This window comes from Saccopteryx leptura, chromosome 1 (genome assembly GCF_036850995.1).
Source record: "Saccopteryx leptura isolate mSacLep1 chromosome 1, mSacLep1_pri_phased_curated, whole genome shotgun sequence".
NCBI classification, from domain to species: Eukaryota; Metazoa; Chordata; class Mammalia; order Chiroptera; family Emballonuridae; genus Saccopteryx; species Saccopteryx leptura.
Window position 1 is genome coordinate 183,806,855 of NC_089503.1, and position 23,294 is coordinate 183,830,148.

The 23,294-nt window shown below is 38.5% G+C and overlaps 1 protein-coding gene across 5 annotated transcripts in view; it reads right to left on the minus strand.

Moving 5' to 3' along the window:
- Positions 1–23,294, minus strand: part of ARID4B (AT-rich interaction domain 4B) — a 195,843-nt gene that overhangs the window by 72,259 nt on the left and 100,290 nt on the right. For all 5 annotated transcript variants that reach the window (XM_066382500.1, XM_066382490.1, XM_066382472.1 and 2 more), the window contains exons 6-8: positions 22,909–22,988; positions 16,111–16,202; positions 991–1,129 (exon numbers count right to left, since the gene is read on the minus strand). In XM_066382500.1, coding sequence (XP_066238597.1) covers positions 991–1,129; positions 16,111–16,202; positions 22,909–22,988 — 311 coding nt within the window. The remainder of the gene's footprint in view (positions 1–990; positions 1,130–16,110; positions 16,203–22,908; positions 22,989–23,294) is intronic.

Below are 23,294 nucleotides of genomic sequence, written 5' to 3' on the forward strand. Positions count from 1 at the left end.
TTCTTAACTCTGTCTAAATGAAAATAAATAGTTATACCTACACCTCATAAGCCTTGTATAGGTCTTAGCACAATCCTGTACATAATAGGTGTCCAATAAATAGATGCTGGATGGACAGGTATAAACATGAAGAGATACAAAATTATCATAAAGTATGTGTATATTAAAACAAATAATTGCCCTCATTGGTTTTTTTTTTTAACAGAGACAGAGAGAGAGAGTCAGAGAGAGGGATAGACAGGGACAGACAGACAGGAACGGAGAGATGAGAAGAATCAATCATTAGTTTTTCGTTGCACATTGCGACACCTTAGTTATTCACTGACTGCTTTCTCGTATGTGCCTTGACTACGGGCCTTCAGCAGACCGAGTAACTCCTTGCTCGAGCCAGCAACCTTGGGTCCAAGCTGGTGAGCTTTTGCTCAAACCAGATGAGCCCGCATTCAAGCAGGCGACCTCGGGGTCTCAAACCCAGGTCCTCAGCATCCCAGTCCGACGCTCTATCCACTGCGCCACCGCCTGGTCAGGCTGCCCTCATTGGTTTTAACTGTAAGAGCTCACATTTATTGGACACTTATTTTATGCAAAAAAAACTAAACTAAGCACTCAAAATAAAAAATACAATATATGTTCACTGAAAAAAATGACAAATAGACATCATTTGTAGACAATGATCAAAAATAAAGATTCTGTTCTTCTTTTGCAATCTTTTACACGGTAGATTTAAGAGTTTTCAAAATCTGCATTATAAACTTCCCAAAATAGCAGTATATTGAACTCCCATATACCTAGCCTCTAAAATTAATCACAATTCTGTCTTTCTTAAATGACTTGAAGTTTTTTGTACTCAAAAACAATTTTGAAAGTAATCTTCGTCTGAATTAAATGATGCTAAATCCACTTTGTACCTATGAAAAACACTAAGACAATCACTTTTATTTCATAAACTTGTATAATTGAAAATTAACTTTTTATACTAAAGTTACTCACCAATGCAGGAAAACACAATGCTTTCTTTTTATCCAAACTCACGTAATCTACACATACAACTTTTCCTAGTAGTTCATCAATCTGTTTCCTATCATCCTCATCTTCATCACTGGAGGATGAAGAAGACTCTTCCTCTGGTCTAGGGAAAGAAAACAGTAAGATATTTCTATTTATCTTCACAAAGACCAAACATACCAGTAGATCAATATAGGTATTCTAGAAATCTTACACCATTTCCTAATCCCTACAAAATGGCTAATTTAAGTTTTAGTTTTCTAAATTTCTAAAGAACAACCAAAAAAGATTATCAGGTTTATTTGATACTATTTTAAACGATTAAGGGAAAGATCAGAACAGACTAACACTGGTCCCCAAATTATCAAAAAGCTGAAGGCCCCAAATTGAATATCCTAGTACTATTATACAGAGTAAAAACATACTAGATCCTCCTCTTAAAGGAGTTATAGAGATAGTAATTGTACACTCAGTACAAAGCTAATTTTAAAAGATGGAAGGCAGACCTTTATTACTGGAAGTCAGGGCAGGGAGAGTAGACAATCTGATAAGAGATCACCACTGTTATCTTCAATGTCAAATATACACAAATATTCATAAAATGCACAATATGATTCTTTTGTGTTATGGTAAAAATTCCTCCCAGTTACACTGTATATTGAACTAGTAAATTAGAAAGATGTTATGAGAAGAATCTAAAACTACTTATCTGATGGTTAGAAAAAGCCTACAATCAGTGTTAAAAAAAATAAATATTTTAAGTACTCAAAATGCCAGAATAAGACACTAAAAACAGGGTGATGGAGGACGATCTCTCTTTGGGTGATGGGTATGCAACAGAACTAAATGACAAGATAACCTGGAAATGTTTTCTTTGAATATATGTACCCTGATTTATTGATGTCACCCCATTAAAATAAAAATTTATTTATAAAAAAAAAAAAAAGACACTAAAAACAGTGTACCCAGCAAATATTTTAAGGTCAATTTAAAAAAATTTAAAAGGGGGGAGTCATATCCTGGAACTCCTATGGGTCTACCATATCATGCTTTTTACTTAAAAAATTGTAAATTTCTTTTGAATGCTGATGAACAGGAGACACCAAATCTTTTTCTCCTGCAAATTACTACCTTCTTTTATTTGATCCAGCTAATAACACTGTTTTGTCTTTTTCCAAATAGCTTCAGATATATGGAAAAGATTTATATAGGTGAATGGGGATCTTCAAACCCCTCAGCGAGATCTTCTGAGCATGGCTTTTAAGATACCAAGAGGCAGAAAAAGCCCAATAGAGATCAGGTGGACTACCAGCTTTTAGGATATGCCCTTAAAGGCTCCAATGCCCCAAAGGGGTCTCATAGGATGCCATCTGGGTCCTGCTTCAATAGTGGAAAGGAAGGGCATTGAGCTAAAGCCTGCCAGGCTTACATGCCTCCGCTGTGAGGAAACAGGGACACTGGAAGGTAGGCTTCCCCCTCGCTCCTCTGAGGGAGGGTTCAGTCTCTTCCAGCCCTGTTCCAGCCACCTATGACCTAACCTTGCCCAGAATGCTGGGATTTGTCATTCAAGGCTGAAGGTACCCAGGGCCGTTGGCCCTATCTACGACACTGTGGCCGAGCCTAGGATTTCTTCCAAGAAGCAGGTAAACTGATCTCACTTGCACAAGGGCCACTTAACTATGTCTTGCCTGAATAGTCAGCTTTTTTATTCTTCCCTTGAAGATCTCTGTTGTGGGTGTTGATAGTCCTATTTTCTGCTGCTTTGTTTAATATATAGTGTTTCCTTTATTCCTCCTACCTCAATGCCCCACTCATATTTCAGGCTGGGACCTACTCCTAATTTAGAGCTCTCTTTCCCCCTTTTGCCAACTTCTATTATGAATCTACCTTTGCCACCCAGCTTAATGTATCCCAAGGTTCTCTTTACCAAGCCACAGTCGCAGAGCTCCAGGGAAAAGCACCCTGGTCTCATCTCTCCAGGCAGAGGAGAACAGAAGCTCCATCTCCACACATGCTGCAGATGGCTTTTCCAGTCTACCTGAATCATTACCAGCTAGAAGCAGCGGTCATTGGGACTTGGACGTGAGCTGCAAAGTATAGAATTGTGACAACAATTCCAGTGCCATGCGGACTTTTCCTGGATGTAGACTTTTCCTGGACTCCTGCTCCTTGTGACAGCTCCTAACAGACTGAACTGGGGTTGGGTTGCATTTTTCAGGGATTTGGCATGGTGATAGTGCCAACTTGGACTTGGTGACCATGTTAAGGACACTACTCTTTTATGGATTCTTGCTGTATTGGCCAAGAGTTTGCTTAAAGGCTTTAATCACTGTAAAAAAAAAAAAAAAAAAAGAAGACTGGATAAAGAAGATGTGGCACATATACTCCATGGTATACTATTCAGCCATAAGAAATGATGACATCGGATCATTTACAACAAAATGGTGGGATCTTGATAACATTATACAGAGTGAAATAAGTAAATCAGAAAAAAACAAGAACTGCAGGACTCCATACATTGGTGGGACATAAAAACGAGACTAAGAAACATGGACTAGATAGAGTGTGGTGGTTACGGGGGGGGGGGGGGCGGGGGGAGGGAAGGGGGAGGGAAGGAGGGGGAAGGAAGGAGGAGGGAAGGGGGAGGGAGAGGGGCACAAAGAAAACTAGATAGGTGACGGAGGAATATCTGACTTTGGGTGATGGGTATACAACATAATTCAATGATAAGATAACCTGGACATGTTTTCTTTGAATATATGTACCCTGATTTATTGATGTCACCCCATTAAAATTAATAAAAATTTATTTACAATAAAAAAAAGACTAAAAACAGTGAATAAACATACTACAAATTAGGTTCTTTTTATAAAATAAAACAGGAGAGCCCAGCCCTGGTAGCTCAGTCAAGTAGAGTGTCCTCCCAACATAATAAAGGTGCAAGTTTAATTCCAAGTCAGGGCACATACAAGAATCAACCAATAATGCATAAATAAGTAGAATGACAAATCAATCTATCTATCCCTTCCTTTCTCTTTAGAATCAATCAAAAATATTTAAAGGGAAGGAGAATATCTTCTATTTTTATTTATTTATTTATTTATTTTTTACAGAGACAGAGAGAGAGTCAGAGATAGGGATAGACCGGGACAGACAGACAGGAACGAAGAGATCAGAAGCATCAATCATTTGTTTTTCACTTCACATTGCAACACCTTAGTTATTCATGGATTGCTTTCTCATATGTGACTTGACTGTGGGCCTTTAGCAGACCAAGTAACCCCTTGCTCAAGCCAGCGACCTTGGGTCCAAGCTGGTGAACTTTGCTCAAACCAGATGAGCCTGCGCTCAAACTGGCAACCTCGGGATCCTCTTCATCACAGTCCGATGGTCTATCCACTGTGCAACCGCCCAGTCAGGTGGAAAAAATATATATTTTAAATAAATAATAAAAAAATAATGGCTAGTATGAAAACATTTTTTGGCCCTGGCTGGTTGGCTCAGTGATAGAGCATTGGCCTGGCATGTGGATGTCCCAGGTTCGATTCCTGGTCAGGGCACACAGGAGAAGCGACCGTCTGCTTCTCCAACCCTCCCTCTGTCGCTTCTTTCTCTCTCTCTTCCTCTCCCGCAGCTATGGCTTGATTGAAGCGAGTTGGCCCTGGGTTCTGAGGATGGGTCAGTGGAAGCCTCATCTCAGGTGCTAAGAATAGCTCAGTTGCTGAGCAACGCCCCAGATGGGCAGATCATCACCCAATAGCGGGCTTGCCGGGTGGATCCTGGTCAGTTGGGGCACATGTGGGAGTCTGTCTCTGTCTCCCCTCTTCTCACTTAATAAAAAGAAAAAAATAAAAGGAAATATTTTTTGAGATAGTTGGCAATGACCAAGTTCACTGACCAAAAATGTTAACTGACAGCATATTCTATAATGGTCTTCATGCCTTTCCAAAGGGATGGCAATACAAATGTCATCTCTTTATATTTTCATATCCCAATATAAATATAAAGAAAGCAGCCTGACCAGGTAATGGTGCAGTGGATAGAGCGTTGGACTGGTACATGGAGGACTTGGGTTTGAAGCCCTGAGGTTGCTGGCTTGAGCACAGGCTTATCTGGTTTGAGCAAGGAGTCACCTGGTATGCTATAGCCCCCAGTCAAGGCACATATGAGAAAGCAGTCAATGAACAACTAAGGTGCCGCAATGAAGAATTGATGTTTCTCCTCTTTCTCCCTTCCTGTCTGTCCCTATCTGTCCCTCTCTGTCTCTGTCTCTCTCTCTCTCTCTCTCTCTCTCACACACACACACACACACCACAAAAGCAAAAACTACTATAACAATATTAAAGATTCTAGAGTCATATGGGGTATATCACTATTTGATTTCAATGATCAAATAAGTAAAAAATTATCCCCTCGAAAACAAAGCAAGTTGTCCAAGTTTGTAATACTACTTACTATACTTCAAATAGCACTTAAAGCAGTTTAATCCCTACTTAGAAAGTAGGTAATAAGTAGTAGGAAAAAACAACAGCCTACCTTCATATTAGTAGAGGATAAAAACTTATTATGGGCACATAACTTGGGACAGTAATGACAGACTTCACAAGTCTGATTTCTATTTGATTAGAAGAGCATCTCAGGGCAATGATTTTCCTCTCTCCACTTTCTAATGATTGTAGGAAAAAACCCACCTTAAAACCATAATTACTGCTTTTTCAAAGTAGTCATAAAATACTCATTCAGCTAGGGCTTTATGGATGCCCTTTATGTCATTATCATTAGCAAGAAATAAAGTCACAATGTCAAATAACATCTATCAAATCTGTAAAGCACAGAAAGAGAAAACTGGGCTTTATTTGGCTAACAAAGTCATCGGCATCTTTACAACGGTTCTCGTATCTTTCTTAAGACTTACCAAGTGTGAAGGTTTCAGTCACCAAAAAGATTTGCCTGAAGACAAGCAACATAAAACATCTATCTGCCTTACATAGTAAATGTCCAGGTGCCACTCTATAGCTATTCCCCATGTATGGACAAGATTCCCTTCCCCATCATCTACTCAAGACTTCGACAGCAATTCTGCCTCTACTAGACTGAGTCTGATCAGCATACTTCTATTTCCATTGTGTGCTGTTATTTCTCTAACTTAAAAAAATCCCCTCACTTCACTTTCTCCACTGGCTACTACATGGCTACTACACCTCATTTTTCTACTCCCTTTTGCAGAAGAATAGCCTGGAACCCTCTACTTTCGTCTCCTCTAGATCTCTGCTCAAATGTCATCTCAGGCTACCCTAAGTACTTTATTCAAATTTACAATCTGCCCACCCCAATCTGTTATTTCCACAGCATTTATAAATCTACCATATTATACAACTAATTTTTTTCTTACACTCTTACTTATTGCTATCAACCCCTACAAAAAAGGGGATGAATATATACTGTATTTACCCATGTATAAGAACCATCTTTTCCCGAAAAATCTGGGGTCTAAAAACTGGGTGTGTCTTATTACAGTGGTTGTAGTTTGTTTTTGTACTTGCATTTCCTACTTTTTTGTGCTTGATGAGGAGTTGCATGAATTTTATGATGAATAAAACTTGAGTTCAGGCCTGACCTGTGGTGGCGCAGTGGATAAAGCGTCGACCTGGAATGCTGAGGTCGCCGGTTCAAAACCCTGGGCTTGCCTGGTCATATGGGAGTTGATGCTTCCTGCTCCTCCCCCTGTTCTCTATCTCTCTCTCTTTCTCTCTAATAAAAATGAATAAATAAAATCTAAAAAAAGTAAATAAAAAAACTTGAGTTCAATAACTTTATATAATACATTCCCCCCCCAAATTTCGGGCCCCCAAATTAAGGAGCATCTTATACACGAGGAAACACAGTACCTAAGCTCTAAGGGCAGAAATTTTGCAAATGCCTATTTTGTTCACTGATATATCTCAAGAACCTGAAGAATGCTTGGAACAGTGTAAATGCTCAATAAATATGTGTTGACTAAATAAATGAACTGAATAGATTTATTATTTGTCCTGAAATCACTAAATACAATCAGTCTAAGGTATAAACCATATCGGTACACCTAAACTTCCTTTACAACTTTTCCTTTTAGAGAAGCTTATCTGGAAAAGTGTTTATATAAAACAAATACTCAATAAACTGATGAACTAAAATAAGGAGCAAAGAGAGCAAGCAGAGAACCGCCTTGGTATTTATTCCCCTCTGACATTATTGCTTCTTTGGTGGGGAGGTATTTGGTTATAGAGCCACAGCAAAATAATGCACTGTTTCTACGAAATAATATCTAATGATGTCACTGAAAAGAAAGCTAATTACATGGAAATGTTTACCACAACAAACTAACAGCTAATCATACACCATTATTATAAATTAATTGTAAATCAAGTGAGAACTTCATTTTACTTTTTTAGTCAGAGAGACAGAGAGAGGGAGAAGCATCAATTCTTTGTTGCAGCTCCTTAGTTGTTCATTGATTGCTTTCTTATATGTGCCTTGATGGGGGAGAGGGGGGGTCTGCTGCAACTGAGCCAATGACCCATTGCTTCATGTCTATGATCCCACGCTCAAGCCAGCAACCCCATGCTCGAACTGGTGAGCCGTGCTCAAGCTGATGAGCTTGTGCTCAAGCCAGTGACCTCGAATTTCAAATCTGGGTCCTCTGCGTCCCAGGTTGATGCTCTATCCACTGTGCCAATGCCTGGTCAGGTCAAGTGAGAAGAACTTGAGACAAGACAGATGCCATAGAACAGCAAATGATGGGATGCAAATAGAAACTGAGCTAGGAACTTCAGCAGCTCAGTCTTTGAAATGCAATTCTTACCTCAATGATCTTATTATTTTTTTTTTTTGTATTTTTCTTAAGTGCAAAGCAGGGAGGCAGAGAGAGAGACTCCTACATGCGCCCTACTGGGATCCACCTGGCATGCCCACTAGGAGGCGATGCTCTGCCCATCTGGGGCATTGCTCCGTTGCAACTGGAGCCATTCTAGCATCTGAGGCGGAGGCCATGAAGCCATCCTCAGCACCTGCGCCATCTTTGCTCCAATGGAGCCTTGGCTGTGGAAGGGGAAGAGAGAGATAGAGAGGAAGGAGAGGGAGAAGGGTGGAGAAGCAGATGGGTGCTTCTCCTGTATGCCCTGACCGGGAATTGAACTCGGGACTTCTATATGTGAATTATATCTCAACAAAAAATTTTAAAAAGATTTGCAGATCTGTAATTACCAGATTCAACTCACTAGTTTATTGAATAAATCTCAACACCATCACTAGGTAAAACTTATACCTATAAATAATCCCTAACAAGAATCCTTATAGGTCTTGTTATACTTTATTCTTTTCCTAAATGGGAAACAACAGACTGTTTTCCTACGGTAGCAGGTGCACATTATATATTTTTGCTGGGTTATTGGAAAAAACATTTTTGGGGGGAGGAGATACAGATATTTCTATAATTTAAGGCATTCTATTCTCTAGACAGAATCAAACAAAACCTCTACACACAATAGATATATTATAAGGAAAAAATTTAACCAAGTTATACACTGAGCAAAAGAATCAATAATTGGCTTTAAAAAAATTAAGGTAAAGAATGACAATCATTAAAAAAGAAAACACTCAAACATATTAGTATTAATTAAAAGTTGAATATAAATAAAACAATTGAAGATGTCAAAATAATCAATTTTGGAATACCTGGGGCCAGATTACTGGTATGTGAATTAACAGTTGTTAAAAGAAAACAAAGAAAGTAATACATTATTGCAACAATAGAGTCTAGGGAATCCTAGGAGAAGATATCCCTTATTTATATTTGTACAAAAATAAAATTTAGAATGGAGGAGGAACTGAAAGTCAGATAAGACTACTGTAGAAAATCACTCTGCAGAAAGCAAACTTCAAGGAAGTATAATTAAGGAGATGGGCATCACTGTGGGCACCTGCTTGTGGTGCTTACACACCGAGGCTTATGGCATGAAGCAAGAACATTATAATGTCTCTTTGGCAGTGGGAATGACCACAGTGGTAAGGGGTGAGAAACAGCAAGCAAACAAAGAACACTTATGAGACTGGCTTCATTTCCTACAGTGGTAATTCTTACCCTTTTGTCCGCCTTCATACTTTGCACAAATACAACACAAACCAAACATCAAATCTCTCATTACACATAGAGATTCTCAACAAGAAAGTTACTGATTTAGAACGTTTGCTGGAGTCTTTAGAAAGCAAAGATCAACTTGCTCAGTGAAAACTACATGTTTTATGCTCAGACATTTATGAGAAAGTGAGAAAGAAAAACCTCAGCTATGAAACATAACAATTATTTATTTATTTATTTTTGGTATTTTTCTGAAGCTGGAAACGGGGAGAGACAGTCAGACAGACTCCCGCATGCGCCCGACAGGGATCCACCCAGCATGCCCACCAGGGGCGACGCTCTGCCCATCAGGGGGAGACGCTCTGCCCCTCAGGGCATCGCTCTGCCACGAACAGAGCCACTCTAGCGCCTGGGGCAGAGGCCAAGGAGCCATCCCCAGCGCCCGGGCCATCTTTGCTCCAATGGAGCCTTGGCTGCGGGAGGGGAAGAGAGAGACAGAGAGGAAGGAGGGGGGGGGGTGGAGAAGCAAATGGGCGCCTCTCCCATGTGCCCTGGCTGGGAATCGAACCCGGGTCCCCCGCACGCCAGGCCAACGCTCTACCACTGAGCCAACCGGCCAGGGCTAAAACATAACAATTTTTGACAGATCATGATTCACTGGTTGCTTCCCATGCGTGCCCTGACTGGGGATCAAACACACAACCTTGTTGTTTCAGGTCAATGCTCTTAACTGACTGAGCTAACTTGCCAGAGTCATATATCATAATTTTTAGTCACTTTTGTAAACCAATCTATTTGATATTCTATAAATTACCTTAAATTTATTTTATACTTCTGGATAACATTTATAAAAAGATAAAATATGTCTGCCTGACCTGTGATGGCACAGTGGATAAAGCATTTGACCTGGAATACTGAGGCCGTCAGTTCGAAACCCTGAATTTGCCAGGTCAAGGCACATATGGAAAGCAACAACTGTGAGTTGATGCTTCCCGCTTCTCTCCATCCCATTTTCTCTCTCTCTCTTTACTCTCTAAATATCAGCAAATAAACTCTTTTTAAAAACGTCTAAACAAGAGATGCAGATTTTTAAATTTATAAAAATCATTGATCAATTTTTCCTGTAATAAATATATAAATATGGGAAAGTTGTTTTTAAAAATAAAAAGCACAGCTTAGCCTGTGGAGGCTCAGTGGATAGAGCACTGACCTAGTACACTAAGGTGACCAGTTCAAACCCCTGGGCTTGCCCAGTCAAGGCACATATGACAATCAATGACCAACTAAAGTGAAGCAACTATGAGTTGATATTCTCATTCACCTCGGCTTGGTAAAATCAATAAATTTTTTAAAAAATCTGAAAAAAGTATATAGCCCACACAGTCCTACCTGTCAAACATAAACACTAGTACACAGAATTTTGATATACTCACATATAAACAAATATTAGTACTATACAGTGCTTTATATATATCTAAGGATATGAATACATTCAATCTTTGCAACAACTAAGAGACAGGTAATACCATAATCTCATTTTTACAGATGAGAAAACTGAGGCATGAAAAGACTAAGTAATCTGTACATAGTCACAGAGCAAGACAGTGGCAGAGGCAGAATTCCAGGTCATCTGGCTCCACCATTCACATTTTTAACTAAGCTGCATCATCATTCTCAAGAGCTAGAGAAGTGGAAACCTTCACTAATAAAGTAATTTCACATTAAATATCCCCATCTCACTGTTCTGATATCATCAATCATAGTTAAAGTTTGGCTATAGAACTACAGGAAGACCCTAACAACCAATGTTAGATAAAAATTTTAATTCATAATTGTAGTCATTAATTTTCAAAGAGCTATCAAAAGATTTAACTTAGAAGAGTTTGGATATTTTATGGCAAACAGCAGCCCTCTGGAATAACTAAAAACATTATTAAATAGTAATAAGATCTAATAATAACAACAGGATTTTGCATAATAATGCTATTGTATATTTTTCATTTTTTCTTTTAAACTAGAACACAATTTTAAATGACATTTGTAGAAGAGTAAATAGATACAACTTGATTATTAAAAATAATCAAATCAGCCCTGGCCGGTTGGCTCAGCGGTAGAGCATCGGCCTGGCGTGCGGGGGACCCGGGTTCGATTCCCGGCCAGGGCACATAGGAAAAGCACCCATTTGCTTCTCCACCCCCCCCTCCTTCCTCTCTGTCTCTCTCTTCCCCTCCTGCAGCCAAGGCTCCATTGGAGCAAAGATGGCCCAGGCGCTGGGGATGGCTCCTTGGCCTCTGCCCCAGGCGCTAGAGTGGCTCTGGTCGCAACAGAGCGACGCCCTGGAGGGGCAGAGCATCGCTCCCTGGTGGGCAGAGCTTCGCCCCTGGTGGGCGTGCCGGGTGGATCCCAATCGGGCACATGCGGGAGTCTGTCTGACTGTCTCTCCCCGTTTCCAGCTTCAGAAAATTAAAAAAATAAATAAATAAATAAAATCATCAGCAAACTAAATCACAAATGAAATAAATTATTCACCTGAAAATTAAAAAAAGACATTTCCTAGAAGATTCAGTGAGAAAAAGAAAACCTCAGGGCTTGTATCATAAGTATTGTAGGAAAGTAAGTAATATTAAATATTTTTTCAATGCAAGGATTAAGTCTTTTAATTTCCTCCCTCAAATAAGTCATTATTTATTTCCTCTTAAAACTAGTTTGCGGAAAAAACTAATTTGGAAAGTTACTGAAGTACTAAGCATATCAATTGAATAGGAAAAGGCCTATGGAGCACTGGGGAGGAGTTCAAGTCCTCGTCCTTTCTTTCCTGTGTTCCTTGAATTAGTTATTTACTGTCTCTGCAGCCAATTTCCCAATTTTTATTTTTTATTTTTTTTTTATAATAATTTTATTTTTTTAATGGGGTGACATCAATAAATCAGGATACATATATTCAAAGATAACAAGTCCAGGTTATCTTGTCGTTCAATTATGTTGCATACCCACCACCCAAAGTCAGATTGTCCTCTGTCACCTTCTATCTAGTTTTCTTTGTCCCCTCCCCCTCCCCCTCCCCCTTTCCCTCTCCCTCCCCCCCCCAACCACCACACTCTTATCAATGTCTCTTAGTTTCACTTTTATGTCCCACCTACGTATGGAATAATGCAGTTCCTGGTTTTTTCTGATTTACTTATTTCGCTCGTATCATATTATCAAGATCCCACCATTTTGTTGTAAATGATCCGATGTCATCATTTCTTATGGCTGAGTAGTATTCCATAGTGTATATGTGCCACATCTTCTTTATCCAGTCATCTATTGACGGGCTTTTCGGTTGTTTCCATGTCCTGGCCACTGTGAACAATGCTGCAATAAACATGGGGCTGCATGTGTCTTTACGTATCAATGATTCTGAGTTTTTGGGGTATATACCCAGTAAAGGGATTGCTGGGTCATAAGGTAGTTCTATTTTCAGTTTTTTGAGGAACCACCATACTTTCTTCCATAATGGTTGTACTACTTTACATTCCCACCAACAGTGGATGAGGGTTCCTTTTTCTCCACAGCCTCTCCAACATTTGCTATTGCCTGTCTTGCTAATAATAGCGAATCGAACAGGTGTGAGGTGGTATCTCATTGCAGTTTTGATTTGCATTTCTCTAATAGCTAAAGAAGATGAGCATCTTTTCATATATCTGTTGGCCATTTGTATTTCTTCCTGGGAGAAGTGTCTGTTCATGTCCTCTTCCCATTTTTTTATTGGATTGGTTGTTTGTTGTTGAGTTTTATGAGTTCTTTGTATATTTTGGATATTAGGCCCTTATCTGAGCTGTTGTTTGAAAATATCATTTCCCATTTAGTTGGCTGTCTATTTTGTTATCAGTTTCTCTTGCTGAGCAAAAACTTCTTAGTCTGATGTAGTCCCATTCATTAATTTTTGCCTTCACTTCTCTTGCCTGTGGAGTCAAATTCATAAAATGCTCTTTAAAACCCAGGTCCATGAGTTTAGTACCTATGTCTTCTTCTATGTACTTAATTGTTTCAGGTCTTATGTTTAGATCTTTGATCCATTTTGAGTTAATTTTAGTACAGGGGGACAAACTGTAGTCCAGTTTCATTCTTTTGCATGTGGCTTTCCAGTTTTCCCAGCACCATTTATTGAAGAGGCTTTCTTTTCTCCATTGTGTGTTGTTGGCCCCTTTATCAAAAATTATTTGACTATATATATGTGGTTTTATTTCTGGACTTTCTATTCTGTTCCATTGGTCTGAGTGTCTATTTTTCTGCCAATACCATGCCGTTTTGATTGTCGTGGCCCTATAATATAGTTTGAAGTCAGGTATTGTAATGCCCCCAGCTTCATTCTTTTTCTTTAGGATTGCTTTGGCTATTTGGGTTTTTTTATAGAAATAAAAGGCATCCATATCGGAAAAGAAGAAGTAAAGGTATCACTTTTTGCAGATGATATGATCCTATACATCGAAAACCCCAAAGAATCCACAAAAAGACTACTAGAAACAATAAGCCAATACAGTAAGGTCGCAGGATACAAAATTAACATACAGAAGTCAATAGCCTTTCTATATGCCAACAATGAAACAATTGAGAACGAACTCAAAAGAATAATCCCCTTCACGATTGCAACAAAAAAAATAAAATACTTAGGAATAAACATAACAAAGAATGTAAAGGACTTATATAATGAAAACTATAAACCATTGTTAAGGGAAATCGAAAAAGATATAATGAGATGGAAGAATATACCTTGTTCTTGGCTAGGAAGAATAAATATAATCAAGATGGCTATATTACCCAAAGCAATATACAAATTTAATGCAATTCCCATCAAACTTCCAATGACATTTTTTAAAGAAATAGAGCAAAAAATCATCAGATTTATATGGAACAATTTCCCAATTTTTAATAAGGGTAAAACTAATGCCAAGCTTCATGGGTTTGCTGTAAGGCTGAAACTAAGTAATATATGAGAGAGTGCTTACCTAATTTCTATCTCCCAAGCTTATCCACAATTAGATTTATCACCTGATGCTGTATACTGAATGAAAGCATTCACTTACACTAACATTTGCAGTAATTCGACTAATATTAATTTTTAATAGCTATTCTAACAATATTTGGGCTTCGTCACATTAAAATCTTATCGAAGTTAAAGATTCAAAGTTGTTTTCAAAACAACCTCTAACAGAATGAATAAAAACTACATTCTCCTGCCCCAATCCTTCCAACTTTCTTCTGCTCCATGGAGGAAACTATTCTTTTTTCTTAATTTTAACTTTAATTTATTGATTTGAGAGAGAGAGCAAGCAAGAAAGGGAGGGAGAGAAGAAGGGAGAGAGAGAGAAATGTTGACTTGTGTTCCTCTTATTTATGCATTCACTGATTGATTCTTGTATGTGCCTGGATCCAGGATTGAACCTGCAACTGTGGAGTATCAGGACAATGCTCTAACCAACTGAAATACCAGGACAGGACCTGGAGACAACTATTTCAACTCAGTTATTCCTCTCATAGTTACTACCTTAACTCTAAATAATATTCTTGTGTCAGTATTTCTTTATTTATACATTTTTTATTCTATTGATTTCCCATTGTTATAGATGTAACCTCCACACTCTCCATCCTACTAATGTAGTTTTCGTTTTTTTTTTTTTTTAGGTAAGCAAGAGGAAGGGAGATAGAGAGACTCCTGCACATGCCTGACTGAATCCACCTGGTGACCCCCATCTGGGGCCAATGTTCTGCCCATCTGGGGCTGCTCACAACCAAAGTATTTTTAGTGCCTGAGGTGGAGGCTCGATGATGGAGTGCTTGAATCAACTGAGCCATGGCTGCAGGAGAGGAAGAGAGAGAGAGAGAATGAGAACGAGAAAGAGAGAAAAGGTGTAGGGGTGAAGGGAGAAGCAATGGTTACTTCTCCTGTGTGCCCTGACCAGAAATTGAACCTGGAACTTGCACATGCCAGGTCAAAGCTCTGCCACTGTGCCTACTGGCCAAGGCCTAGTTTTCCTTTCTTGTATGATTTTGGGGGTGGTAAGATTACAGAATGTCTTTGTTATTTTGTCTGTTTGTTATCATACCTTTAATTCTCCCCCCATGTTCTATTATATTAAGTAATCAAGTCCTCCTTTTTAACAGACTTCCATTTCTCTATTCTGCATTCCACTGACTACTAGCATCCATCTCGAGTTACTCTTGAGAAGTCTGATGCCATTCTGCCTCCTAGTCCTTTGCAATAAATTATTTTTCCTTAGGGAAGTGTTTGAAGATTGTTTCTTTATCTCTAAAGACCTGAAATTTCACGACCCCTAGATCTTGTGATTTTTAAATTTAGCCTTTTGGAGCCGGGGCATATTTCACTGAAAGTAATCTGTCAAATATCTAGAATATGTGACACAACTACAAGACATGAAAATAAGACAGTTCCTACTGTCAGGGAGAGTAAATAATTAGGAAAGGAAAACATTACAATTATAATATAACATAAAATACTGTCTATGACATTAGATAAATGCAAAGAATTTAGAGAGTTCAGAGGATAAGAATATGTCTGTTTTCAAAGAAAGAGAGGGGAGACACAAATGATTCACATAAAAACTGGAGCATTTCTGTTGAGAACTGAAGAATGAGTGAGACAGTGATATGGAAGGGTAGCATTTGAGACAAGAAAAGCATGAATAAGAGTATGCTATCAGGAAAACAAAGGATGTATTCAGGGAATATTGACTAGTTCCATTTGACTACAGCATCAACATACGTGTAGGGAGAAAGAGGTGGTAGATCCACAGCTGGTAAGGGTGGCTGAACATGGAGAACCTCAAGACCTTTGCTAAGGAGTCTGACATTAGTATTAGATCTAAAATTACTTTTGGATCCAGTTAGCATTTTGCAAATTACAATTTAAAATTAGTAACTATTAAAACAATAATACTAGAAGAAAAAATGAGTTCAGGTTTCACTAACAGTTATGAAAATGGACTTACATATGATTAGATCTTCTTCCTCTATTTGTTTTCTTTCCTATGACTGGAGTGCCAAAATGTTCAGGGTTGGTGAGTGGGAGCTGGTCTAATGTCTGTGGGTAAGAACATAAACCCATAAAAAGTTATTACGTTGCAAGTTCTTTCAACTTTTCAAACCAAATCAGTTTAAGAATATGCTTAGATTTTGAGGTTAAAAACTTCTCCTAAGGAAGACTAAAATAAAATTTTCCTAAAAATAGAAATCTCTCTTTTCAAAGATGTTAGAATAAAGATTAAGCCCATTACTGAAAAACAGTGAAAATAAACTTAACTGTCCTCTCTAGATATCATTATCTATTTGAAGGTTGACAGGCTTCTAACAATGATTAAATATAATCAAAACAAAACACACCTCAGTGGAAATATTGATTGGAGAGATATGACACCTACAGGACATATAAGGACCTAACCCTAGAATCAGGGCTGACTGCAGCTCAAATTTTTCTTTGCACACAGGGAATCATAATATATGAAATAAATTCTTAATAAGTAACAGAAACAAAATTATTAGATTAAGCATCCAAAGGCTTGAAAAAAGGCTTCAGACAGGCTATATTATTACTTTGCCAACATTTTCTGCAATAAACTGTATTAAAGAAAACATACAAGTTAGTTTTTCTACACTTAATATTTTGCTTTCTTTTTCAATCAGCAGCATGTACCGTATTTTTCCCTCCATAAGACGCACCTGACCATAAGATACATCTAAGGTTTTATGAGGAGAAAAATAAGAAAAAAAATACTCTGAACCAAATGATGTGTTAAAATAAAATACTGTATTTTTCGCTCCATAAGATGCATGGGCATTTTCCTCTCCACTTTTTTTTTTTGGGGGGGGGGTGCATCTTATGGAGCAAAAAATACAGTAATATTGAGCTTAGTATGAAGATAATAATTAAAACATTTCTTTCATGTTATCAATTGACATGACAGTTCATATCAACCCATTTATCCCTAACCCCATCCAAAAATAACAATGTCCAAGCAAGGAAATGGTTGATGGTTAAAAAGAAAATGAATAAAAAGGGGTTTTGGAATGATTTCCTGAAGAGGCTATTCCAACTAACTTAATTCTCTGAATATAAATTCTGATTTCCTACTTTTTCTGCATTTTTAAGATTTTCCACAGTTGCTATTCCTTTCATCCCTCCAATAAAACATTTGCTATTATAGATAGTTTCATAAAAACTAGGGGAACTGAAGATCCCAGGAAAATAGCCAGGATGAAAGTGAGAGTGAGGAACTACTTAAGATAAAGACTTCTCAAAGTTACAAACCTCATTGTTATATGAAAATATACCCAGCAACTTAGATTTAAAGATCAGATAGCTAAATATAAACTAATGCTAATATTTAAAATAGTTTATTTTTAATGTTCTTAGCGAGAAAGACAGACATACAGGAAGGGGAGAGATGAGAAGCATCAACTCATAGCTGTGGCTCCTTAAGTTGTTCATTGATTGCGTTTCATAGGTATCTTAATGCGGGAGGTGTCAAGCCAAGCCAGTGACCCCTTGCTCAAGCCAGTAAAGCTGTGTCAAGATGGATGAGCCCACACTCAAGCCAGTGACCTCAGGATTTCAAATCTGGGACCTCAGCATCCCAGGTCGATGCTCTATCCACTGCACCATCACTGGTCAAGCAAGGACATTTTAACCTTTACTTGTAAAAGGTTAAAATGAGATAATTTTGTTGAGAGAAAGAAAAATTGTAAAAAGGGAACGTGTGTTAATCTATTTTGTATAATTCATTAAAATACATATAAATGTATTTAAGATACACAGATATCTAAAAACACAGAATATAGTATAGGAAAAGAGTACTAATTGTAAATCATTAAATAAATTCCTTCAAAAGAGAAAAAAATCCCTGGCCGGTTGGCTCGGCAGAAGATCGTCGATCTAGCATGTGGAAGTCCCAGACACGATTCCTGGTCAGGGCACACAGGAGAGGTGCCATATGCTTCTGCCCTCCTTCCTTCTCCTTTCTTCCCTGTAGCCATTGCTCAACTGATTTGAGCACATCAGCCCCCCCCCCCCCCAAATGCTGAGGATGGCTCCTACATTGAGTCTCTCCCTCAGGTGCTAAAAATACCTCAATTGTGTCTGGGTCCGATGGGCAGAGCATTGGTCCCAGACGGTTGCCAGGTGGATCCTTGTTGGGGCACATGCAGGAGTTTATTTCTATATCTCCCCTACTCTCACTTAAAAAAAAAAAGATTAGGCAAAACTCAAGCCCTGGCCAGATAGCTCAGTTGGTTAGAGCTTTGTCCCAAAGCACAGAGGTTGCGGTCAGGGCACATACAGGAAAAGAGTGTTCCTATCTCTAATAAATAAACAAATAAATATTAAAACCAAAAAAAGATAAAAATCATAACTTTTATGGGATAAAACCTAATCTTTCAAATTTAGCTTGTAAATTGGGCATTTAAAAATATTTGGAGGCAAAAGCTGGCCCAGATACAATAATATGCCAAACAGAAATTTAGAAGTCACTTGTCATTTAACTCCTACTTATGCTTCCTAAGAGTGAAAATTTTAAAGTACTATATTTGGTAAACAGGGAAAATATATTAATCTGAAATCCTTTTCTGCCAACCTGACAGATGAATTAATGCCCTTTCTCAACCCCTAAAATTAAGGTTACTCTCTTGAAAGCAGAGATTCCTATTATAGTATACTGTGATTACTATTTTAAACATCTGCTCATCATTTCGCTTGTTACAGAAAAAAGATACCCATTATCTAGGAATCACATAGAGGATTTTCAAATAAAGCATAGCCTCTCCCTGGTATGTAATAAAGAGTGAGAACAAGGCCCTGGCCGGTTGGCTCAGCGGTAGAGCATCGGCCTAGCGTGCGGAGGACCCGGGTTCGATTCCCGGCCAGGGCACACAGGAGAAGCGCCCATTTGCTTCTCCACCCTCCGCCGCGCTTTCCTCTCTGTCTCTCTCTTCCCCTCCCGCAGCCAAGGCTCCATTGGAGCAAAGATGGCCCGGGCGCTGGGGATGGCTCCTCGGCCTCAGCCCCAGGCGCTAGAGTGGCTCTGGTCGCAATATGGCGACGCCCAGGATGGGCAGAGCATCGCCCCCTGGTGGGCAGAGCACCGCCCCATGGTGGGCGTGCCGGGTGGATCCCGGTTGGGCGCATGCGGGAGTCTGTCTGACTGTCTCTCCCTGTTTCCAGCTTCAGAAAAATGAAAAAAAAAAAAAAAAAAAATGAAAAAAAAAAAAAAAAAAAAAAAAGAGTGAGAACAAGAAGAAACTCATCACGTAAATTTTATAACAAAAATAAATAAATAAATAAAAGAAACTCATCTCTGCATGGGCCTCAATCCACGCCAGAAAAGCAGGAGCACCTTTACTTTAAGTGATAAAAAAGGCTCAGGGGAGGGTCTACTCTATCTTGTCTCATACCAGAAGAGCAAAAACTAGAGACTCCTGGCTATATGAAGGCTCAAAGAAAATTCCACAGGCCTAGGGGAAACATGCCCATAGCTCTGTTACCAAAAATAGGCTGCAGGAAACATGAAGCTGAGATTTTATCGAAACTTTCTTGAGTTTTCAACTGCATGTAGTAAATACATAGAGAGAAAATCAACTGATGAAACTACTTTGGGATAATATTCAAATTGTGAATAGTCTGTAGAAATACCCAAACACTCCAACAGGTGTTAGCCAGTGGGCAACATCCTCACTAAACTGGTCATGGACAGAATGAGCGATTTTAATGTTGGAATTCAAATTGACTGAGTGCTAGTGTGATCTCCCCCAGAGAAATCTTAAATTTAAGTCCTTGTTTAGGTATGTGGCTTATTAATTGATTTTTGACCCAAAATATGGCCATATGACAAAGCTATTCTCTCAAAGGCCAAAATTATTACTAGTGTCAATACTGAGTAATCTTTAAAAAAAATTTAAAAATTTTCTGAAAATATCAAATAAAGGAAAAGACTATATAGATAGTAGATTAAATACACACCTGGCCATGTCTCCACAGAGCTTAATACACTTAAAATTTTAAAATAGTTTTAATTGTTTGATTAATGCATTCTTTTTCTGCAAATAGACAGTAAGTTACTCTTATGTCCCAACTGCCAAGCATAGCACTGGCACAGGGAACCAGGGTAAGGAGAGTACATCAGTATTCCAATCACTCCTGTGTACGAGACACACAGAGTAAAACTGAGAGTCCTGAAAGGCAAGAGGAGACACAGATGTATTTGTTCATATGGTTTCACCCTTTACACTACAACTGTGTTATGAACTCTTCCACCTTAAAATTCTCTTGCCAAATCAAAATTAATATTTTAGATGTTACTCTGGATTAAAGATACATGCCTCCATTAACAATAAATCAAATCTTCAATCCCCCCATATTCACTGACTGACTCATGTTCTAAGGAAAATGAAGTTATTTCTAAAAATTACCTAAACTCAGAAAGAATTCTGTTATTTCATCAGTGTAAGAGTCAAATCACTGCATTTGCTCCAAAGCTATATGCATTTCCTCTACTTAAATCTTCAGAATTAATTTAACAAATATTTACTAAAGGTTTTTGTGAAGAAAACACTGCTGGGAAAAGGCCACTCTATCAAGATAACAAAAACTTAGCTATTTCCCAAAACAGCTAAGAATCTTACAAAGAAAATAAAAAATGTAACCAAAATCACCATAAAATAAGAGAAGTGCAAAAGCATCAAAAAAATAAAAAGATCAAATTTGGTTCGCGGGTCCTGGCTGGTAGCTTAGTGGACAGAGCATTGGTGCAGCGTATGGACGACCTAGGTTCAAATCCCAGTCAGGGCACATAGTAAAGCAAACATCTGCTTCTCCCCCACTCACTTTCCCCCGTTTCTCCCTTATCCCCTCCTGCAGCTAGTGGCTTGAATGTTACAAGAGTGACCCTGGGCACTGAGGATAACTCAGTCAGAGCGTGACAGCCTCAAGCACTAAAAATAGCTCAGTACTCAAGCACTGGCCCTAGATAGGACGGCTGGGTGGATCCCTGTCAGGGAGCATGTGGGAGTCTGCCTCACTATCTCCCTTCCTCTCACCTAAAAAAAAAAAAAAAAAAAAAAAAAAAAAAATTATTTTTTATTCCAGAGCTCATGAAAGATACCATGGAGAAAGTATTTCTAGTGGCCTTATAAAGAACAGGCCTCAGCAGAAACCAGGATGACAAAGTGTAACCCACAATCTGAAAATACCAAGTGGTCGTACAAGGGAGAGGCAGAGGGAAATGGTAGAACATAAGACTGAAAAGATAAAAAAAAATCATGATTGGGCCACATTTTGCATTAATATTCATAGCCTGGGGACTGGGGAGGACTAGAGAATATAACAATATGTCCATTAACTTTGTGAACTCCCCGTTCTTAGTAAATGAATAACACATTTTAATTTCAGAGCATGGATTTGGTACTAGAAAGTGCTGGTTTAAAAACCAGCTCTATAAGCCCTGGCTGGTTGGCTCAGTGGTAGAGCGTCGACCTGGCGTGCAGGAGTCCCGGGTTCGATTCCCGGCCAGGGCACACAGGAGAAGTGCCCATCTGCCTCTCCACCCCTCCCCGTTTCCTTCCTCTGTCTCTCTCTTCCCCTCCTGCAGCCAAGACTCATTGGAGCAAAGTTGGCCCTGGAGCTGGGGATGGCTCTATGGTCTCTGCCTCAGGTGCTAGAATGGCTCTGGTTGCAACAGAGCAACGCCCCAGATGGGCAAAGCATTGCCCCCTGGTGGGTGTGCCGGGTGGATCCCGGTCGGGGTGCATGCAGGAATCTGACTGCCTCCCTGTTTCCAACTTCAGAAAAATACAAAAAATACAAAAAAAAAAAAAAAAGTTCTTAAAAAAAAAAAAAAAAAAAAAAGAACCAGCTCTAAACAGTAGTTTCATCATCTGTAAGTAGAAGAAAATAATGGTTTCCAATTCACAATGTAAATGCAATACTGTATGTAAAACACTGAGAAATGCTTTTTATTTTCCTGGGAAATACACTGCTCACAAAAATGAGGGGATATTTTATCACTTCATATTCATTTTGAAATATCCCCTCATTTTTGTATGCAGTATATAAGCACTTGGTTTATTCATCCAACTAACATTTGTTCTGTTCCTGCTCTGTGCCAGGCAGTGCTCTAGGAACTGGGAACAAAGTGGTAAACAAGAAAAAGTCCTGACTTGTGACACAGTCTAATAAGAAAGGCAGACAATAAACAAATAATTAAGCATATACACATATTTTGATGCCAGAGAACAACATGTGCTATAAAGACAATGAAACCAACCTAAAAAAATTAAGAGGGATGGAAGGAACAATTTTAGAAAGGATAGTCAGGCAAGGCTTCTTTAAGGAGAGGCTACAATCATGTCAGCTATTAGCAGTAGTAGTTAGAGATTGCTTAGTAACTACATATTTTAATGATGATGAGTTGAGGTTCAAGTGGATTACTAATCAGACATCTTTTTTCTATAATCATTTACAAATTAAAAGTCTTTATAAAAATTGTCTAAAGGTAAGAATTAAATAAGCTTACAGTATCTTCCTTGTGGACAAATGATTAAAATATAACAGACAAGAAAGAACACAGAAACTGGTCCTCAAACACAAGGCCTTAAATAGGCTTCACAGATTCCATTACAATTATATTATGTATTAGTAAATTTCCTGATTAAAAAAGAAGTTGCCTGATTTTGGAAAGCCAAAATCTGCTCCCCGCAATACAAAATATCAGGAGACGGTCCTTCGTTAAATGATTACTTACTTCACTTTCAGCAAAGTGCCGCTCTCCTTTGAGGCAAAGTGAAGACCGCCTTAGTGTCTTCTCATCTCCATCATCAAAAACTAAGAGAGAAAGTAAAATGGAAACTACTGTAGTTTTTCTCAAAGATTAACATGATGATATAAATTATTTAATTTTCTGAGTGCAAATAGAGCTATTGTTTAAAAGGATATTTCAAATTCAGTTCCCATCAAATGTTTTCTAATGGACAGCTTCAAACCTAGAGTATCTTTTCCAATTTCTAGCAAAAAAATAATAATATACCTTAAATAAAAAAACACCTTCCCTGAAACAGAAAACACGATAAAAAATAAGTTAGTGTGGATCAAGTGTCAATCCAGAAGACTGAGGTCAATGGCTTTGAGTGC